Raw genomic sequence first — 19,245 nt, forward strand, 5'->3', positions numbered from 1 at the left:
GCCCCGTTGCACTCTGGGACAGGTACTGGAGGCTTTCTGAGCTGAACGCAGACAGACGCAGGCACTGCAGGGGGAAGCGCCCTGTGAATGCTGTTACATAACTCCATTCCTGACTGACAACATCTACCTTCATGAGTGTGCTGTGGAGACACCCAGAGGCTGTCTGATGACATGGCAGTCTGCAAACAGGAAACAAGCAAAGATCAGAATCCAATCTGTACCTTGCAACTGTGAATAATTTAAGACCTACACAGTTAGGTTGTCAAAACTGTAAAGATTACAGCTCTGAATTAATAGTTCGTCCAATAATGAAAAATAGCTGAAAATGTTCTCACCCTCAGGTCATTCAAGCTGTGAAGGAGTTTTTTTTCTTCCAACAGGTTTTGAGAAATTGAGCATTACATCAGTTGTTCACTAGATGTAATGGATCCACTGCAGTGAATGGGTGCCGTCAGAATAAGATTCTAAACTGCTGATAAAATCATCATATTAATCCACAAATAATCATCTTGTAAAGAAAATTTTAAAGAATAAAACCTTCAAGGGGTTTTTTACTCAGCTTTTTGGACTCATTCTGACGGCACCCATTCACTGCAGAGAATCCATTCATGAACAAGTGACATAATGCTAAATTTCTCCAAATGTGTTTCCATGAAGAAACAAACTACATCTTGGATGGCTTTTGAGTGAGTTCTCAGGAGATTTGTATTTTTGGATGAACTGTTCCTTTAAGGCTTGGCCTTTCACAAAAGACAAGTTAGCAAACAAAGAAGAGTAAAAAGAAATCGATACACACTACATACAAACAATGCTATTTTCATGTCAATTTTTATTCCATTTATGGACATAGAAGTAGTGATCTTTTTTTCTTTTTTTAATGGAACAACTTGATTTCTTATGCCAAAGCTGCATGAAAAAAAAAGCTTTATGATGCATAAGACAAACAGATAAACCAGGTTTTACAGCCTCAATGTCCATGTTATTACCTTTCAGAAGGTCCTATAAAATCTTCGTGATGAACTGATTTGGTTTGCAATAAAAGACTTAATATGAACCATTTCACCATTCGTTCCTTGTTCTCCGCGCCCAAAAAAAACAGAATCCCTAACAGTATTCTTTCACAGATCCCATCGATATTGTGAATGAATTCATCGCCCCTCATGAGTACCTGGCTGAGGAAGACCCCAAACTCTACAAGTCATATAAAACCCAGCGGGGCCCCCTGTCTGACGACTGGATAGCAGAAATCAGCAACAACCCAGGCAAAATGCCCATCATGTGCGCTTACAAGTTGTGTAAAGTGGAGTTTCGATACTGGGGCATGCAGTCCAAGATTGAACGCTTCATTCACGATGTGGGTAAGTGTTGGGAAATGTTCAGACTAAATGTTTTAAATGAAATAACAATGCATATTTTCGATAATCCAGTGAATTTATTGTTAACTTTGCACCAGTGCTATTATCAGTGGTCCACTAGTGTTATTAGCTCTGAGAGGACGTTTGTCTCTCCAATAATTCTATAAGCGTCAGCTGATCTGTGAAATGATGCTTGGTAACGTCCTGTTATCGTTGTGCGTGGGTGGGCAGCAGGTGTCAAGCGTTCTGTCAGGAAAAAAGCCCTTAATCATTAACCTGCACTTAATGAAAATGAGATTGATGCAGTGAAAATCAGCGCTCAGAGAACCGCCTCCTCCAGACTACATCAGGGCAAAATTAATTTCCTTTCCATGTGCCATTCAAGTGCTGCTTAATCTTTTTCATTACTTTGATATCGGCTTGTTTATTGGCTCTTTTCTCTGATCATTTGCTAGTGGACTGTTGCCGTTCCCCATTTACAAAACTCTTTCCCATCTTTGGCTGATTTCCTTTTATTTTCATCAATTTTTCCTCTCGTTGTTTCCTGGCCACTGTGAAAACAATTTTGTTTGCACGTCTCTTCATTACCAAGTTCAATTATCTGAAAGACTGGTTAACTGCGTCTTTGACACATCTTAATCAGTGGAGGAAATCACACAAGGAAATAAGCCAAACCACACATCAAGCCTAGATGTTGAGCGAACTCCCAGACAGACTCATCAGTGTGAAGCAGGGTGATTATAGTAACTAAAACTAAAAACAATACAAAAACCATTCAAAAAAGCATTAACTGAAATCAAATGTCAAAAATTATTTAATTTCAGCTAAGCATTTCACATTTCACATTTTCGTTTAGCTGAAGTACTAAAATAACTCAAAATTAAAATTATAAAAGAATATATTGAAAAGAGAAACTAATAAAAATGACAAAACACACATAAAATGGCGAAAAATTAAGCAATGAAAATGGGTGAAAAAAGTAAACAAAATATCAAATTAAATCTCATTTAATTTTTTAAAAAATTTACAAAAACTATAATAGAATATCAATAGATTTTCATTGGCAAAAGTAAATTGCATTTTATTTGCTTGTAGCACACAAACAGTCTCTTTGGTTGACAGCAGTATTGAGAAAAGTTTATTTTAAAAGTAACATGTTGCTCATATAAATGCTACTAATTATGTAAATCTTTTTTATCACCATCAGTTGTCAGAGGCTCTTTTTTTTTCTACTTGTAAACATAGCAACCATGCAGAACAGGTAGCCTAGGTTTGCAAAACATTCTTCTTTTTTCTTTGGAATTCTTTGGAATATGCCAGAGATTTTTAGAAATTTTACACCCTTTTGCAACCCTAGCAACCACATATAAATGCATTAAAAAATAATTATGAACACCTTTGCAAAAATGAAGCATAGGAGTGCTGACTTTTGCATGGGCAAACACTAATCGCATTATCTTTTAGAAGATGTAAAAATCTACTGTTTTCGCCCCTAAACTAGTTTGCATGTAGTGACTGTCGAAACAATTTTGTGACTTTGTGTTATTGTGAGCATTAATCTCATGATATCTTCCCATCAGGGCTGAGGAAGGTGATGGTGCGCGCTCATCGGCAGGCCTGGTGTTGGCAGGACGAGTGGTACGGTCTGACCATGGAGGATATCCGGCAGCTGGAGCTGGAGACGCAGCTGGCTCTGGCACAGAAGATGGCACAGTACAGCTGCAACGAGGAGGGCGGCGAGAACAACGGCGCAGTCACCAGCCCCGAGAAAGAGCACGAAGCCAAGGAGGCCATCAGCTCCATCCAAGCCGAGGGCACGACGAGGACCAAGGGGGACACACTGCAGGCGCGAGGAGAGCTGACCAAGCAGTGGTCCACCTCTTCCAGGTCCTCGCGTTCCTCAAAGAGAGGGGGTACGTACACAGTGGCATACTTCAAAAACGAACAGTGATCAGTAGACATACATCCACACATTAGGGCTGGTTATCGATTCAGATGTTCCAGATCGATTCGATTTCGATTCACAAGCTCTCAAATCGATTCGATTTCAACGCACCAATAAAAAGTCTTTCTTAAAAAATTTAATTAAGATAAATTCTAAATTAAGATGGGTATTTGGCAATAACGAAATGAATTAAGATAAAGGCTCTGCCGGATTTGCTTCGCCATAGCAGCTGACATAATAATATAATAATGCTAACATCAGCTTATATAGCCTACTCTGTCTACATTATGCATTTAAGACTCAAATAATATTTATTTCTTATTTGAAAAACATTTACTCACCAAGATTAGGTAAGGCCTAAGTGTTTTTGTGGAGGAAAATGATTGAATCCACTGTAGATGGCTTCAGCGCATTCCTGCGCTCACTGATGGTGCGTCATTATTCACTTATTATTCTCATTATAAACAAGGTCAAAACTTTTCCAAACCTCAGACTTTGCTTTAGTTGCTGGTGCTTCCAAAACGTAATCGTTAGAAGCAAGCCTCCGTTTCAATTACTCAGCATAAATTTTCGCATCTTTCTCGCGCTAATCGAAACACATCACATGACCGCTCATTTACCGCACAAGCCCGGCCCGATTGGTTCGATTGGCAATGGGCTTCTTCACACTGCCTGAACACGTGGAAGCAGAAAGTATAAGAGGCTTTAAGATGCAGTCTGTAAGACGTGAACGAGAGCATGACCTGATGCACATTGCAGAAAATGTGCGTTCACATATGTAGCCTATGTTGATCCAAATATGGAAAGCACTTTCGAATTTAATAATATGAGGTTCTCTCCAAAGATGTTTTGCCACATTTCTTCAATTAAGGATGATTGCTGCGTAGTATATGGTGTTTCCATTTGCTTTAACTTCAAGTGAGTTGCAAAAGTTTTGTGTGTGTGTGTTCAGCATATGGTGGGCCGCATTTGAATTCGTGACGGGCCGCTGGTTGAGAACCACTGTTTTAATCACTGAATGAATGAATGACAAGTTCGTTGGTAACATCGCACAAGGCACATAAGAGGGTGACATCTAGTGGAGAAGATTTGTAATTAGATTAACGCTAATCTTACGTTCAATGTCTGCGTAAATAAATATGGAAAAAAATCGATTCATGGCCTTTGAGAATCGATTTTGAATCGACCACATTTAAAAAAACGATTAATCGAAAAATCTATTTTTTTTACCCAACCCTAACACACATCCACACACACACACACACACACATATATACAAGAAATTATGAAAACCAGGAGGTTTGTGACTGTCCCATAGACTACCAATTAACTGTCAAGGTCCAGTAAAGTATGAAAGACACCATCGGAATAGTCCATCTGCCATCAGTGGTTCAACTATAACATTATGAAGGGACGAGAATACTTCTTGTATGTGAATAAAACAAAAATAACGACTTTATTCCACATCAGTGTAGGGTCATTTTTGAGAATATCCGCTGGACACAGGCAGTGTCCGCTCTTCTGTGTCAGCCACGTCACAAAGATACGTTATCTATGTATATTTACACTTTGATTTGAATGAAAACAGTGTATCTGCCTGATACAGAAGATCATACGTTGCCTTTGTCCATGTCATATTCTCCAAAATGGATCTACGCTGATGTGGAGAGACACAGAGACAAATCGTTTAATAAAGTTGTTATTTTTGTTTTATTCAGACACAAACAGTATTCTCGTCACTTCACAACATTATGGTTGAACCTAGGGATGTCAAATTTCGATTATTTCCATGATCGATCGTCGTTTAAATTAACGATCAATTAATCGATTAATCGTTAACCATAATACTGCAAAATGCGTCTATTGCAGGCACGCAGTCAGCGGTATGACAGGATGTGCAAAAGCCACACACACACACACAAAACGCTTTCTCACTTGAATTAAAGAGGTTTTAGTCTGAATAAAATGCTAGTAGCAGGATTATAAAATGAATAGATGCGATTATGATCATTTGATAAAATGAAGAGAGCGCGCCATACTTTTGAGGTCATTTTACTTTGTTGACAGTTTCCAATCCCGCACGGAGAACGCTGAACGCGCCTCTTTAAATGGTTTTGTGGTGCTCGTTGTTGTATTTTAAAGCACAATTGCAATGTTTTCAACTGACATTATTGTATAAAATTATCCGAAATGTGGAGCGCGTGTGACTGCGCTGCACATTAAGTGAACTACATCGGCGCTGCTGCACCAAAACACAGTTGCTCACATTAATTTGATCCTGCTGGATTCTGTCCTAGAAAATGTCAGATTTTTAAAAATCCGGCATACAGCGCATTAGATCGTGACAGTGCATGCGTGCAGACGAGGATGAGCGAGCGCGGCTTTGGCTAGATTTATTTGGAGGTTATTGCTCATGTCTCATTCGGCTCAAATCGAAATTTTTCCATATTCGCAATGTATTTGAATGTTAAACTATTATTTATAATGTAAACTAGGCTTGTACTTAACACGCATTCGCATATAGACGGAAAAGATGATCCTCTGAGCAAAAACGTCCTTGGCATAACAGCAGAGTGGACCGGTATACTACGGTCTATTTAAACTGACCAGTGTAACCTTTTAATGTTTAGTTGACATTTTATTTTGATAATGAACAGACTGCGATGTAAGTTTGAATCGCTAGAATATACGTGTGCAGCAGGCTCCGGGGCGATCGAAACAGCTGAAAAAATATATATTTTCCGCAAAAGTGTTTACTTTCATTTGTGCACACTCACAATAAAAACAGAAGATTTGTGCTCTTGTAAAATAAAGCAAACAAACAGAATGCGTTGTCATCCTTTTTTTTTTTGTGAACTTATGGAGCGCCCACACTTCTGTTTTAAATCCGTTAATCTTAATTAGCCTATTTAAGTCGGATATATTTCGCATAGCCTATTTGAAAAAAAAAAAAAACAAAAACATGAAAACAAATTGTTATTTTTGTGTTGGGCCTATTACTTAGTAGGCTATAAATTTTCCTTAAAGCATCCCATTTTGTTCCAGGGCTTAGAACCTGTGCCCTAGTCAGGTCCATGCAGAAACTTGTGAACGATGCTCGGCGTCACCGTTTAGTGACAGCAGTGAATGCTCCAGGAATGTGTCGGTCACAGCGCCTATTAATCGCTGTTTTGAATCCAGCAATTATTTATTTAGAAATGATAAGATCTGATTATGACAAGTGTGGTATAAAAGCTTTGTTTATTAGAGGAATAATAGGTTAACTGGAAAATGTTAGATCGTGACCATGCTTTTGGACCCCATAGTCTTCATTTACGCGGCTTTGTTCTGGTTTGCCGGTTGGTCACGAATTTCCACAAATTCAGTATATTTAGGCATTGTTTCTTTTCCTAAATCTTCATAGTCTAACCCTCTAATTTCCCAGGTTTATTTTATTATCTTTCGCTTTTAATAACTGTTTTCGCATCTCTTACTGTGGTAAACATGGGAAGGGAAATTAAAGATTTCATGAATTAAGAATTCGTTCGATTTATTAATTTGTTCCCTTATTTCACTTAAATCATGGGTTATTTAGGGAACAAAATTAATGAAACATGGACGATTGCCACATTAATAATTCGTAGGAATGAATTAACAAGTTGTAGGAATGAATAGACTACCTGTCCTGTCACTGTGTCCCGCAGCCCTGCAAAGCGCACGATATAAAACAGTTATCTGATGAAATGATTAGTAACTACATTTCTATTGCATTTAATGTTGAAGAACTTTTATGTTGTTTCTATTTTAATGTACTTTAAAGTTTAAATCACATTAAAAGCTTAATTTGTACATTGTGAATGAATGATGATGCTTTTATATATCGTCACCGTCACTCACAGCCGCTCGCACGTGTTGAGTGCGCATGAGCCGCACGCAGCCCAACATTGAATCGGTTAACCGACCATCGACAGCCTTAATCGATTGCATCTCTTATCGACAATTAATCGATCATCGATTAATCGTTGACATCCCTAGTTGAACCACTGATGGCCGATGGACTATTCTGACGAGCCTTTTCATTCTTTTCTGGACCTTGACAGTGTTATTCACTTGGCAGTCAGTGGGACAGTCACAAGCCTCCCGGTGTCATCCAAAATATCTTAAACTGTGTTCTCAAAAACTAACTAAGCTTTTACGGATTTGGAACGACATGGGTGTAAGTGATTAATGACAAAATATTCATTTTGGCATGGAGTAACCCTTTAAGTTGGTCAAATGTGACAGTTAAGACATTTGTCATGTTACATAATATTTATTATTTCAAATAAATCCTGTTCTTTTGAACTTTCTGAAAAACTTTTTTTGTTTGTTTTTTTTCACAAAAATAATAAGTGCAACTACTTTAAACATCGATAATAGTAAGAATTGTTTCTTGAGCAGCAAATCATGTGATCAAGAATCATGTGACACTGAAGACTGAAAAAAAAGAATCATGATGCAAATTTGATTTTTTTTTTTTTTTTTTTTTCATGCTTTGAGCATTTTTTTCTAATGTGTTGAGCAGGAAGTCCTTCACGTCACAGCATTTCTGAATGGCGCATGCAGAGCATCGCCAGAGATTCAGAGGACAGCACAGATGATGAGTTCTTTGACGCTCACGGTAATGCAGGACTGATTCTGAGTTTTAGATGGTGCTCATGGCAATCTGTTATTTACTAAAGTCTGAATCCTTGTTCCTCAGAGGGCTTCTCTGACAGTGAGGAGATCTTTGTCAAGGACATCACCAAATGGAGCTCCAATGATCTGATGGATAAAATCGAGACAGTGGATGCAGAGGAAGCCCAGGGTACGCTGGGATTATTTTCACCCTTCTGACACGCTCTCCAGTTGTAGGGCGGTATTTTGGGCCCCCGAGGCTGGTGATGCAAAGTATTTTTTCCCCATGCTTTGGTTTTGTAATGCATAAGCTGAGTCCGCTGGAAGGAGGTTATTTTCCATTCATCCTCCAAATACAGAGATTTTCACATCTTTAATAGGATTAGCAGTAAAGGAGCCCCATCGACTCGGAGGTTAGGTCTGTGTCAAACAGTGTGAGATTATGGAACACTAATTACACTGAATTCCATGCTGTTTTTGAGACGGATCTCACTGCTCGCCGGACTCACAGGCCACAGAGAGTTTTCCACTTAATGAAACCCTTCTTCAAATGAAAGTCTAATGCTGTGTTCACACCAAATGCGAATAGAGCGTCAAATTCGCGTCTACCGCGTCTAGTTTGCTGCTTGACCATTTTGAGATCATTCGCGCGTGAAATTAACTTCACAACAGACGCAAATTCGCGTCATGGGGGGCTTCTGCCAGCTGAGTTCACGCAGCATTTTCAACCGCCATTTTTATTCGGATAATAAATATTACTTTTATCGTGTCATGAAATGTAGTTTTAAAAGTATTTCAGGCGAGAATGTAGTTGTTTTAAACTCAAATATGCGATTTATTTATAATGACAGCGTCTATTAAAAAAATGTGTTTCGCCGATCTCGGAGACGTGAGCTCCACATGATCAGCGGGAGCTCCGTCATCATGTATCCGCCGAGAGCAGCCTCACATCAGCTATGTCTTCTGACATTTGCCGCTGACTCTGATGTCTCTTTAGTGGTTCAAGATAAAATATAATTCGTTTGGGGTAAAATGAAACGTTTCTTATCTTTGGCCTTTATTCAATTTATCTATTAATATGTTTTATATATATATAGGTCCTTTTTATTCCTGTCTCTATAGAAATATGAACTTTTGTCATATAGCTCCGGTTGACTGCTCACTGACAACATCTTTCCTCCTTGTTGAATGAGTGGAGAAGGGTATTCCTGCACAACCGGAGGCTGCAGGAACAAAGCACCCTGTTCGCGCGTCAATTCGCGTCTTCCGCTTAACGCCCCATTCGCGCCGCGAGACATCCAGACGCGTGTAAACGCGCCTTTGCATTGACTTAACATTGAAATCATTTGCGCCAGACGCTCTATTCGCGTTTGGTGTGAACACAGCATAACACTAGTTTTCTATCAATAATGATAATAGACTTCTCAAATAATTATTACTTAGCCATTTAGAACTAAATTAGATTTTATAATGATTTGCTTAATTTAGTAATTTAATACTTGTATTAAATTTTATAATGCTAATTTAATACAAAATATTATACTAATTTACTAGTAATATTACTATATTAAGCAATATAGAAATATATAATTAAATATTTTAATGACTAATTAATGTAATATTTATAAATTGAGTTTAAATGCATGTATAATAAATCAATAAAATTAAATGTGCATATATTCATTTATATGCATTATTTAAATCCATTACTTATTATTATGAATATTTCTGTACTTTATTAATATTATTAAAATTATTTTATCAATTTTTTTGCATCAATCCAGATTAATCACAGAGAATAAATTAAGCTAAACATAAATTTTATATAAATTAATAATAAAATATATAAAAGTTGTATATATAAAGTCTTTATTTTTTTTATCAATATTTACATTATTATTAATATAAATTAAAATGATTTTAGTTTTTATGTTTTTTCTTTTTCATCAATACAAATTTATTTATTTATTTTTTAATCATGATGCATATGTGATAATATTATCCCCCTCACATTAAACACATTAATTTGATGTTTCTAGGTGACTATCAAGAATTGGGTGGGGAGTTTTCTGGGACCGCCAGTGGGGAACGGCTCAATGAGGTATATCTGCAGCTGTGCATTTTCATACACACTTTCCCATTTAAATAATGGAAATATACTACAACATAAGTTACATAATACATATTTATGCAACAGTGTCGTACTGTTAATGCAACTGCAGCAGTGAAAAAACACATTGATCTGTACTCAAGCTAACAGAGCACAAATTCAGCAATAGTCACACTGTGTTTATGCTGATGTAAAAACGGAGGGAAAAGCATTAGAGATTCACTGAGAATATGTTATGCAACAGTGATTTCATTTTGCATCAGCGCCACACTATCAGTGAATAAACCGTACGACCTTTGACAAAATGAAACGGCGGTCTGTCATAAGTTCAAGTTCTGATGGTGTGAAGGGTTTGGTGGAAGAGCACGATCAGGGGTTGACGGCCTTTGGGAAGATCTCAGTGCTCTTTTGACTCTGCTCCTCAGAGACGCAGGGCCATGCGGCGCTCCAGTGTCCGTAAGCATCGACGTACAGCACGCAAACCCCCAGCTGTGAGTCACAGCGACACCCATCTGTTTACATGCGTTAGATGTTAGACGTGTTCTATACTGCCCTTTTACTGTGTTGTCTGCCTAGAGTTTAGCTGATCTTTTCCCTGAAACTGTATTTTATGCTATCAGATACTCTCTAGATGCAGACATGTTGTTGTTCTTTGGCGTAGAGGTTTTATCAAAGCAGTCTTTATTAAGACAGTTTTTCGGCAGTCTGGGTTCTGGAAGTGTTTTCCCATTCGTCTTGTCCGGAAGACATTTTAAATACATGTTGCAACATGTATATGTTTTGTGGTGCAGTTTGTAAATGTCAAATAGTCTGGATTAATTATTTAATTAGTTTCTTATTTCCATAATAACACGTTGTGGGCCATTATGGAGGGGAAGATAAGGTTTCATTAATATGAGGATTTATATTTAATCATTGTGTGATTTAACTATATATAAATATTAAAAATCTAACTTGTTGTAGTAATAATAATAATGATCCTTATTATTATTATACATTTATGATTGTATTGATTCATACAGCAATAATAATACATTTATTAATAATAAACATTTGGTAATAATTTTACAACAAGCTTCCGTTTGTTAACATTAGTTAACTAACTTTTAGTTAACTTAACTTAACTTTTAGTTATCATGAACTAACAATGAATAAAATGTAAATGCTAATTAGTCTTGGTTAATGTTAATTTCCACATTTAGTAATATATTATTAAAATAAATGAAAGTTGTATCTGGTAGCATAATTGACTGTATCAGAGTTTGCATTAATTAACAATGAATTAACAACTAAATTTAGGAAGGATTTAAAAAATGCTGTGACAAATGTATTGCTAATTGTTAATTAATTTCAGTTAATACATTGACTAGTACATTAACTAACATTAACTAGTGCAACCCTTATTATAAAAATATATATTAAAATAATATTCAAATTAATACATTTTTTGATTTTAATAACATTTCGGATGGGGTTTGTACTTCCGGAAGCTTGCTGTTATGGTCTGTACAGTGTTGTTTATTAGTAAGTCATCTTCTTTCACAATAGCTTTCACGAGTGTTTGTGGATGTTTTAAACGAACCGTATGCAGCTGCAGAAACAGCTGTCCAAATGTGTCCCTCAGGACTGTTCCTCACAGCAGTGCTCACAGCCGTCCAAGATCCACGTCCTCATCCTGGTCCTGCACGGCGGCAACATCCTGGATACGGGCAGCGGAGACCAGAACAGCAAGCAGGGGGACGTCAACACCATCAGCAGTGCGTTTGAAGCTGTGATGCGGGTTCATTACCCCGCTGCTTTGGGCCGCATCGCCATCCGCCTGGTCCCGTGTCCGGCCGTGTGTGTGGAGGCCTTCTCTCTGGTGTCAAAGTGAGCATTAACACACACTCAATCCACTGCCAGGAGAAAAAACACCACCTCTGCTAGTCATTAGGTAGTGTGGGGTGTAACTTAACCTAGCAACACTTTTTAACTCAACTTTTTGACATTTCAGTAGATTTACCATTATTGCTTAATAATGGTTACAGAAAGTCCCAAAGTTTTGATTTTATTTTACTTTTAATGACTTTATTATCATTAAATCATAATAAGAAACAATTCATTTAATTTTATTACATTTTTTCGGTAGATTGATAATTATCATTTAATAATGGTTCCAGAGTCCCTGCATTTATTTTATTTTATTTTACTTTATTTTATTTTATTTTAAATGGTAATAATCAATAATTTCATTCATTTGGTATAAAAATGGATTAGAATTACTGCTTAATTTCTTCAGAAAGTGCCTTTAATTTTTTGCCAAATGGCTTATTTTTTCCTAGTCCATTCAAATAAGGAGTGAAAAACAAATGTTAAATTGTTGTTGCATTGTGGGATAGAGTATTCGGCACATTTGAGTAAATGCAGTAGATCATGAGTGTTGCATGAATGCTGCAGAAAGACTAGTATGGTAGTATGCCATTCTTTGTGCTAATCCTGTGTATAAGACTGTTGGTGGCTGTTAATGACCCAGCATGCTCTCTGTTCTTATGTCCTTGACACAGTTTGAGTCCCTACAGCTATGACGAAGGCTGCCTCTCCAACAGTCAGGATCACATCCCTCTGGCCGCCCTGCCCCTATTGGCCACCTCTGCACCACAGTACCAGGACGCCGTGGCAACGGTCATAGTGCGAGCCAATCAGGTCTACGGTGACTTCATCAAATCCCTGGAGGGAGCCACTTTCACCGGACAGGTCGGTGTTTGGGTTTTTCTCTCTGTGTTTATTTACAGATTATTTATAAATTGTGTTCCAGTGAAATATGCATCTAGTTTAGCATAGTTTAGTTTGATGAGCAGTCTAAAATTTACTTTTGCGATCAGTGTGCTTTATTTACAAAAGAAGAACATCAAATGATGTGTTTTTAAAATGATATCATTATTTTAGTATCATTAAGATTCTATTATAGTTTTTATTTTGTTGGCATGATAAAGAGTTGCTGTATCTTTTCTAACCAAACTAACCAAGATTTTCGTAAACAACCAATAGAAAAATATATTAAGCTACGTTCACACCAAGAACGAGAACTATATAGGTAACGATAAAGTAATTAGCGTCAACACCAGCGGAAAATACAGGGCCGGTGCCATGGGGGTTGTGAGGGGGCGTCAATTTCTTTAATTATTAAATATAATGGTTTATTTAAAAATATATAGTTGCCAAATGCGTAGGCTTTCTAGCATTAATAAGATGCTACTATAGCCACAATTTATTTCCTGGATGTCAGATTTTTTTATTTAGTGGCTATGCGATTTTGTTTTATTCAGTACTCAGCCATCTGTAATGTGAAGTAGTTTTTAATAAGTTAATTAACTCAGAACGCATTTTTCCAGTGCTATACTTTTCCATTGTATTTCAATGTAAATGCGCTACCCGACGTCTTGAATGCTGCGCTCTCGTCTCAGGTCTTTAGCAGCTTCTCGTGCATAATTCTCATGCGTAATAGCATACATCATTCTAAAACACGGCACTCAAGTTCAAAGAACTTCAGCTTCTAAAACATGTCTCTAGACCTTCCCCTTAAAAAAAAAAACTTCCACTAACCTGCATCACGACAAAACCTCTATCTGTGTGAACCCTGTATTCTAATAGTTGTAGTAATATTGGTCCAACAAATACGTGAATGGGCCACAAAAGGATTTATATAGATATATATACTTTTTACTTTTACTCTGTGCTAAGTTATCGCCCCCTCATCAGTCCTGCGCTGGCGCCAGCTCTGGGAGCTAGCTAGTAATGTTTTAAAAATGCTAAACCGCAACTTGCCAAATCGTGTTAACAAAATGTTAAAATGTCAGCAATGTGTTAAATTGTGCTAGAAACATGTTAGCATGTTAAATTGTTAGCAAGCATGTTAAAACTTATGAACACATGTTGTTGATGAACATGTTAGCAATGTGCTAATTCAATAGAAGCATGTAAGCAAGTTGTTAAATTATGCTAGCGACGTTGCAACATGCTAGAAAAATGTTAGCTGCATATTGAAACTAGCTAGCAATGTGCTAATACATTCTAGAAACAAGTTAACAAGGTGTTAAATCATGCTAGTGACATGTTGAAACATCTTGGCAATGTGCTAATTCAATAACGCATGTATGCAAGCTGTTAAATTATGCTAGTAACATTTTAAAACATGTTAGAAATGTGTTTAATCACTTGAAACTTAGTTCACTTAGTTGCTTGTTAATCTGTACTAGCAACAGCGACATTACACGTCACATCATGTTGTTTTTAAAATGTAATTTTCCAGGTTCATTGCCCAGCACACGACTCTCTGTGTGTGATGTAATACTTGTCTCTGTGCAGGTGTGTCTAATGGGTGACTGTGTGGGAGGCATTCTGGGATTTGATGCTCTCTGCAGCAGCAACGTCACCGTGTCAGAGTCTCAAAACAGCAGCCGACGCGGCAGTATCGTCAGTGTGCAGGTGAACACACACGCACATCCAGACAGTGATGAATTACCCCTAATCAATCACAGCATAACAGATAAGACCGATTGCATCCTTTTGTATTTGTAAGTGTGTCAATAGCAGTAATACATCAAAGTCTTTTATTTCAGAAGAGCAAGAAATGCTGTTTTCTATCACATGACCCTTGTAATATTAATCACAGCTTTGCTTTCTCTGCAGGACAATGACCTGCTGTCACCAGGGATCATTATAAACAGCTCTCACTGCTCTGGTTCAGGCTCGGGCTCGGGTTTGACTCTAGAGGGCAGTCGGCACCTCAGCCGCAGTAATATAGACATCCCTCGTTCCAGCGGTCCGGACGACCCCAAAAAACAGCTGCCCCGCAAACGCAGCGACTCCTCCACCTACGAGCTCGACACCATCAAACAGCACCAGGCCTTCCTGACCAGGTGAAACACTGATCCGATCACATTCTTAAGCCTGTCTTTTTTATTTGGCATAATTAGGTACACAATATTCTCATGACTGGATTGGATTTGGCCAACATTAGCATTTCTTTAACTAGCTGGTAAAGCAGATAATTTCAGGGATTATTCTTCTATTTCAAGCAATAAGTGACAGTTTTTAAAAATACAAGATACTTTAAAATATTACATCTATTTTATTAAAGGTTTCTAATGGTCATGGAACATTTACATTCAATCATTTAGCAGACGCTTTTATCCAAAGCGACTTACAAATGAGAACAATAGAAGCAATCAGAACAACGAGAGAACAACAACAGTTTACAAGTGCCATGACAAGTCTTTTTTTTAAGAATATGATAGACAAGAAAAGAAAAGGTAAGTACTAGTATTTAGTTGGTTAAGTGCTGGTGAAAAAGATGAGTCTTTAGATGTTTCTTGAAAATGAGTAAAGACTCAGCTGTACGAATTGAGATTGGGAGGTCATTCCACCAGCTGGACACAGTCCAGGTAAAGGTCCGTGATGGTGATTTTGAACTTCTTTGGGATGGCACCACAAGGCGTCTTTCATTTGCAGAACGCAAACTTCTGGAGGGCACATACGATTGAACCAGTGAGTTCAGGTATGTTGGTGCCGTGCCAGTGGTCGTCTTGTAGGCAAGCATCAGTACCTTGAATTTGATGCGAGCGGCTACTGGTAGCCAGTGTAACCTGATGAGGAGAGGAGTAACATGGAAATGGAGAACCATGGAAAACCTGCAAAAAGTAATATTTATTTAGTTACTTTCCAGAGAGGAAAAAGAGATGAAAAATCTTAGAACTGATGCAAATTCATGGGCAAATATGTAGTAAATAATGGAAAAATTTGAATATTAAATATATATTATATCCATTGAAAAGGTCATGAAAAATTATGTAGTAAATAATGAAAATATTTGAATATTATATATAGTATTTTATTGACTAGATTTTCATCTCGTGTAGAGTAAAACGATGTTTTTTATTCTTTTAAATGAATCAGTAAAGTGATAGCGAGGATCAGGCCAACTGATGATCGAAATGATTCTTTAGCAAATTGGTCTGAATCAAAATTCTGTGAGGACAACTCTGCATTAGTTTATTCTAAAAATGGGTATTCATTTAAATTGTAAAACTTTTTAAATCAGCCTTTTCAGCCAAATGTTTAAAATGTTTTAAAGTGGCTAAAAATCTAAATGATTCTTTAGCAAATAGATCGGAATCAAAATGACCTTCTCTATTAGTCATAATAATTTTGTTTGTGCACAAAAAGTGCGAACTCTGCAATAGTTAAAAGAAATTATACTAAATTAATTCATAATTTCATAAATTTTTATATTTTTTATATTATTAATTTCTTGACATTTCCATATCAGTGTTTGTATTAATGTAAATGATGCAGTCATAAAAATATTTCTGTAATCTGTGTGTTTGTAGTCTGCACTCCAGTGTTTTGAGGACCGATCCGGGTTCACGGCGGTCCAGCAGCAGTACCATGCTGGAGGGAGGAGGCGCTCTGGGAAAGTTCGACTTCGAAGTGTCTGACTTCTTCCTCTTCGGCTCTCCGCTCGGCCTGGTCCTCGCTCTGAGGAAAACTGTCGTCCCATCTTTGGATGGTGTGTTAACCCTGAAGACTCTTATTATAGATTCTAGTGCATGAAAGAGAATGAAATCCTGTGCAGACTGGATGCCAAAGAGATCATTCAAAGTGTGACTTCCTCTGATGGATTACAGGGGCTGTGTAATCTCTAATGTTCATGCTGTTTTTGTTCCGATGTCTAGTCTTTCAAATCTTTTAAAGGCTTCAAACATATTAATCCTATAAGCAATTGAAATCAGTTGCTGGCAGATTATGAGTGATTGTTTTAGAGAGACAGAACTTGAACCGTGTGCTGACGGCAGTTTCTGTTATGTAGCGCTCGTTAGACAAAACAAACACAAGGATCAATCGGTTGAAATAAATATTGAAGGTATATTATTAAATTATTATATTATTTATGATGGAAAGATAAAAAGTGAAAATACACTGCTGTTTTGGGCCAGTAATTTTTTCAAAAGAAATGAATACTTGTATTCAGCAAGGAGGCATTAAAATGAACAAAACTGACAGTAAAGGCAATGTAATAAAATATTTTTGTTGAATATGCCGTTCTTTTGAACTTACTATTTCTCAGGGATTCCTGAAAAGATACATTTATCAGTTTCCACAAAAATATTACCCAGCACAACTGTTTTCAACATTAATGAATAATAATAAAAAATGTTTCTCGAGCAGCACATCAGCATATTAGAATTTCTGAAGGATCACGTCACACTGAAGACTCGAGTGATGATGCTGAAAATTCAGCTTTATATCACAGGAATAAATTACATTTTACAATATATTCAAATAGAAAGCACTTATTTTAAATTCTAATAATATTTCACAATATTACTGTTTTTGCTGTATTTTTCAGCAAATAAGAAAGTCTCAGAAGAGTCTTTCAAAATATAAAAAAATCTAACTAACCCCACACTTTTGAATTGCAGTGTACAATTCAAAATAACAAAGCAGCTGAGTAAAATATGTGTATTTACATATTATTAAATGGAAACTAGAATTTGAGATCAATTTTAACATGTCTTCTTTCATTCTTCCGTCCTACAGTGGCTCATCTTCGTCCGGCGTGCCAGCAGGTTTACAACCTTTTCCACCCGGCGGATCCCTCCGCCTCACGTCTGGAGCCTCTGCTGGAGAAGCGCTTCCATCTGATGCCACCGTTTAGTGTGCCGCGATACCAGCGCTTCCCGCTGGGCGATGGCCAGTCAGTGCTGCTGGGTAAGAGTGGAGAGATCTGATCACCAGTGGTCAGGCGAGACAGAGCATTGTTTCTCACTTGCTATTAACATGCATCTCCTCTGACCACTCATGATTGGATTTTGGGTGGACTGTCCCTGACTTTATGACTGTTTTACTTTTGAGATATGATTATAGTTTTTGTAAAAAAGTTTTTTTTTTTTTTTTTTATTATTCAAAAAAATGTATCTTAATTGTAGTTAAAGTTTATTTGTATTTTTTTTTCTAGTATTTATTTGTTAATTTTTTAAATGTCTATATAAAATGTATCTAGTACATCAAGGTAACTTAAATGACAATAATAAGTTTTGCCGTGGTAAGTAGCTGAAATTAATATTTTTATAGATTTTCTTTAAATAATAATTTAATATAATTCAAAAATATTTTTTCAGATTTTTATAGTTTGTTTTGTTTTTGTTTTAATTTATTTTTAATATGTGTGTGTAGGTTTTTGTTTGTTTGTTTTTAGTTTTAGTGCATCGGTAAAAAGAGAAATGTTTCCTTGGCAACTAGCTGAAACTAAATTATTTTATTATTTATAATAAAATTATTATTTATTATTATTTTATTTCACTCAGTGTTTTAAAATTTTCATTTCAAGTTACAGAAATGTTAATGTTTTTAGTTTTAGTATGTTTCCTATAATATGCCTGCTGCATACATCATTCGGTTTGTGATGACTTAACTGCATTGGATTAAAAATTTAAAATATGCCAAAAAAAAGCCCAGAAAGCTGCACATAAATGTCTACTTTACATGTTTGTTTTAGTGCAATGGATGATTGACAGGTGAGTAGACGGTCTTTTGTCCAGGATCCATTTGGACAAATTACAGTAGCTTTTACACTACAAATGCATTGCGGTCACATGCATTTCTGATGGATCACAGAGCATCGTTTGAACTTGAATTTGTCATTGTACCACCCAAAACAGTGTAAACAGCCAATGTGTTATCACCTGTATTTCATCATTATTTTAATGGTTTAAAGCAGCACTTTGTAAAAGAGCATCGTCCATCACTGCAGTTCTGCCGTGAGTTTGCTTCATGACTGCTGTTCTCGTGTCTCGGTTCGTGTCATTTCTGTCTGTTATTTGTCTTTATTTTCTGTTTCTTTGTCTCTCTCCCCTTCCCGTTGCTCTCATGTCTCCACGTCCCTCATGCCGCTGGGTTTGACATGTGGCAGTGGAAACCATCCAGAGTAACCCTCACCTCCTGTTGGAGAGTGTGAGCTGTGCCGCCCAGCGCTGTCAGGATGGCATCAGCGAGACTTCCATTCCCGTCCCTGTGCTCAACTGGCAAGCCATGCCGGCCCCCGCCGAGTGTGTGTAGCCATTCCTGGTTTCTTGCATTCCTTTAGCCTAATCGCCCCTGTTATGTGTGTCACCCTGTGTGGCTTGTGCCCTCATTTCACATTAGCTGTGTTTGTGCGTCTG

The 19,245-nt window shown here is 37.0% G+C and overlaps 1 protein-coding gene across 4 annotated transcripts in view; it reads left to right on the plus strand.

Moving 5' to 3' along the window:
* LOC127965911 (membrane-associated phosphatidylinositol transfer protein 2) overlaps positions 1-19,245 on the plus strand; it is a 71,072-nt gene that overhangs the window by 39,250 nt on the left and 12,577 nt on the right. For 2 of the 4 annotated variants that reach the window (XM_052566625.1, XM_052566627.1), the window contains exons 5-16: positions 1,125-1,358; positions 2,936-3,268; positions 7,844-7,939; positions 8,021-8,125; positions 9,975-10,036; positions 11,670-11,914; positions 12,589-12,778; positions 14,390-14,509; positions 14,714-14,943; positions 16,414-16,592; positions 17,624-17,794; positions 18,996-19,133. In XM_052566625.1, coding sequence (XP_052422585.1) covers positions 1,125-1,358; positions 2,936-3,268; positions 7,844-7,939; positions 8,021-8,125; positions 9,975-10,036; positions 11,670-11,914; positions 12,589-12,778; positions 14,390-14,509; positions 14,714-14,943; positions 16,414-16,592; positions 17,624-17,794; positions 18,996-19,133 — 2,103 coding nt within the window. The remainder of the gene's footprint in view (positions 1-1,124; positions 1,359-2,935; positions 3,269-7,843; positions 7,940-8,020; positions 8,126-9,974; positions 10,037-11,669; positions 11,915-12,588; positions 12,779-14,389; positions 14,510-14,713; positions 14,944-16,413; positions 16,593-17,623; positions 17,795-18,995; positions 19,134-19,245) is intronic. The other 2 variants (XM_052566626.1, XM_052566628.1) reach the window with 1 other exon arrangement.

Source organism: Carassius gibelio, chromosome B10 (genome assembly GCF_023724105.1).
Source record: "Carassius gibelio isolate Cgi1373 ecotype wild population from Czech Republic chromosome B10, carGib1.2-hapl.c, whole genome shotgun sequence".
In the NCBI taxonomy this organism is placed as follows: Eukaryota; Metazoa; Chordata; class Actinopteri; order Cypriniformes; family Cyprinidae; genus Carassius; species Carassius gibelio.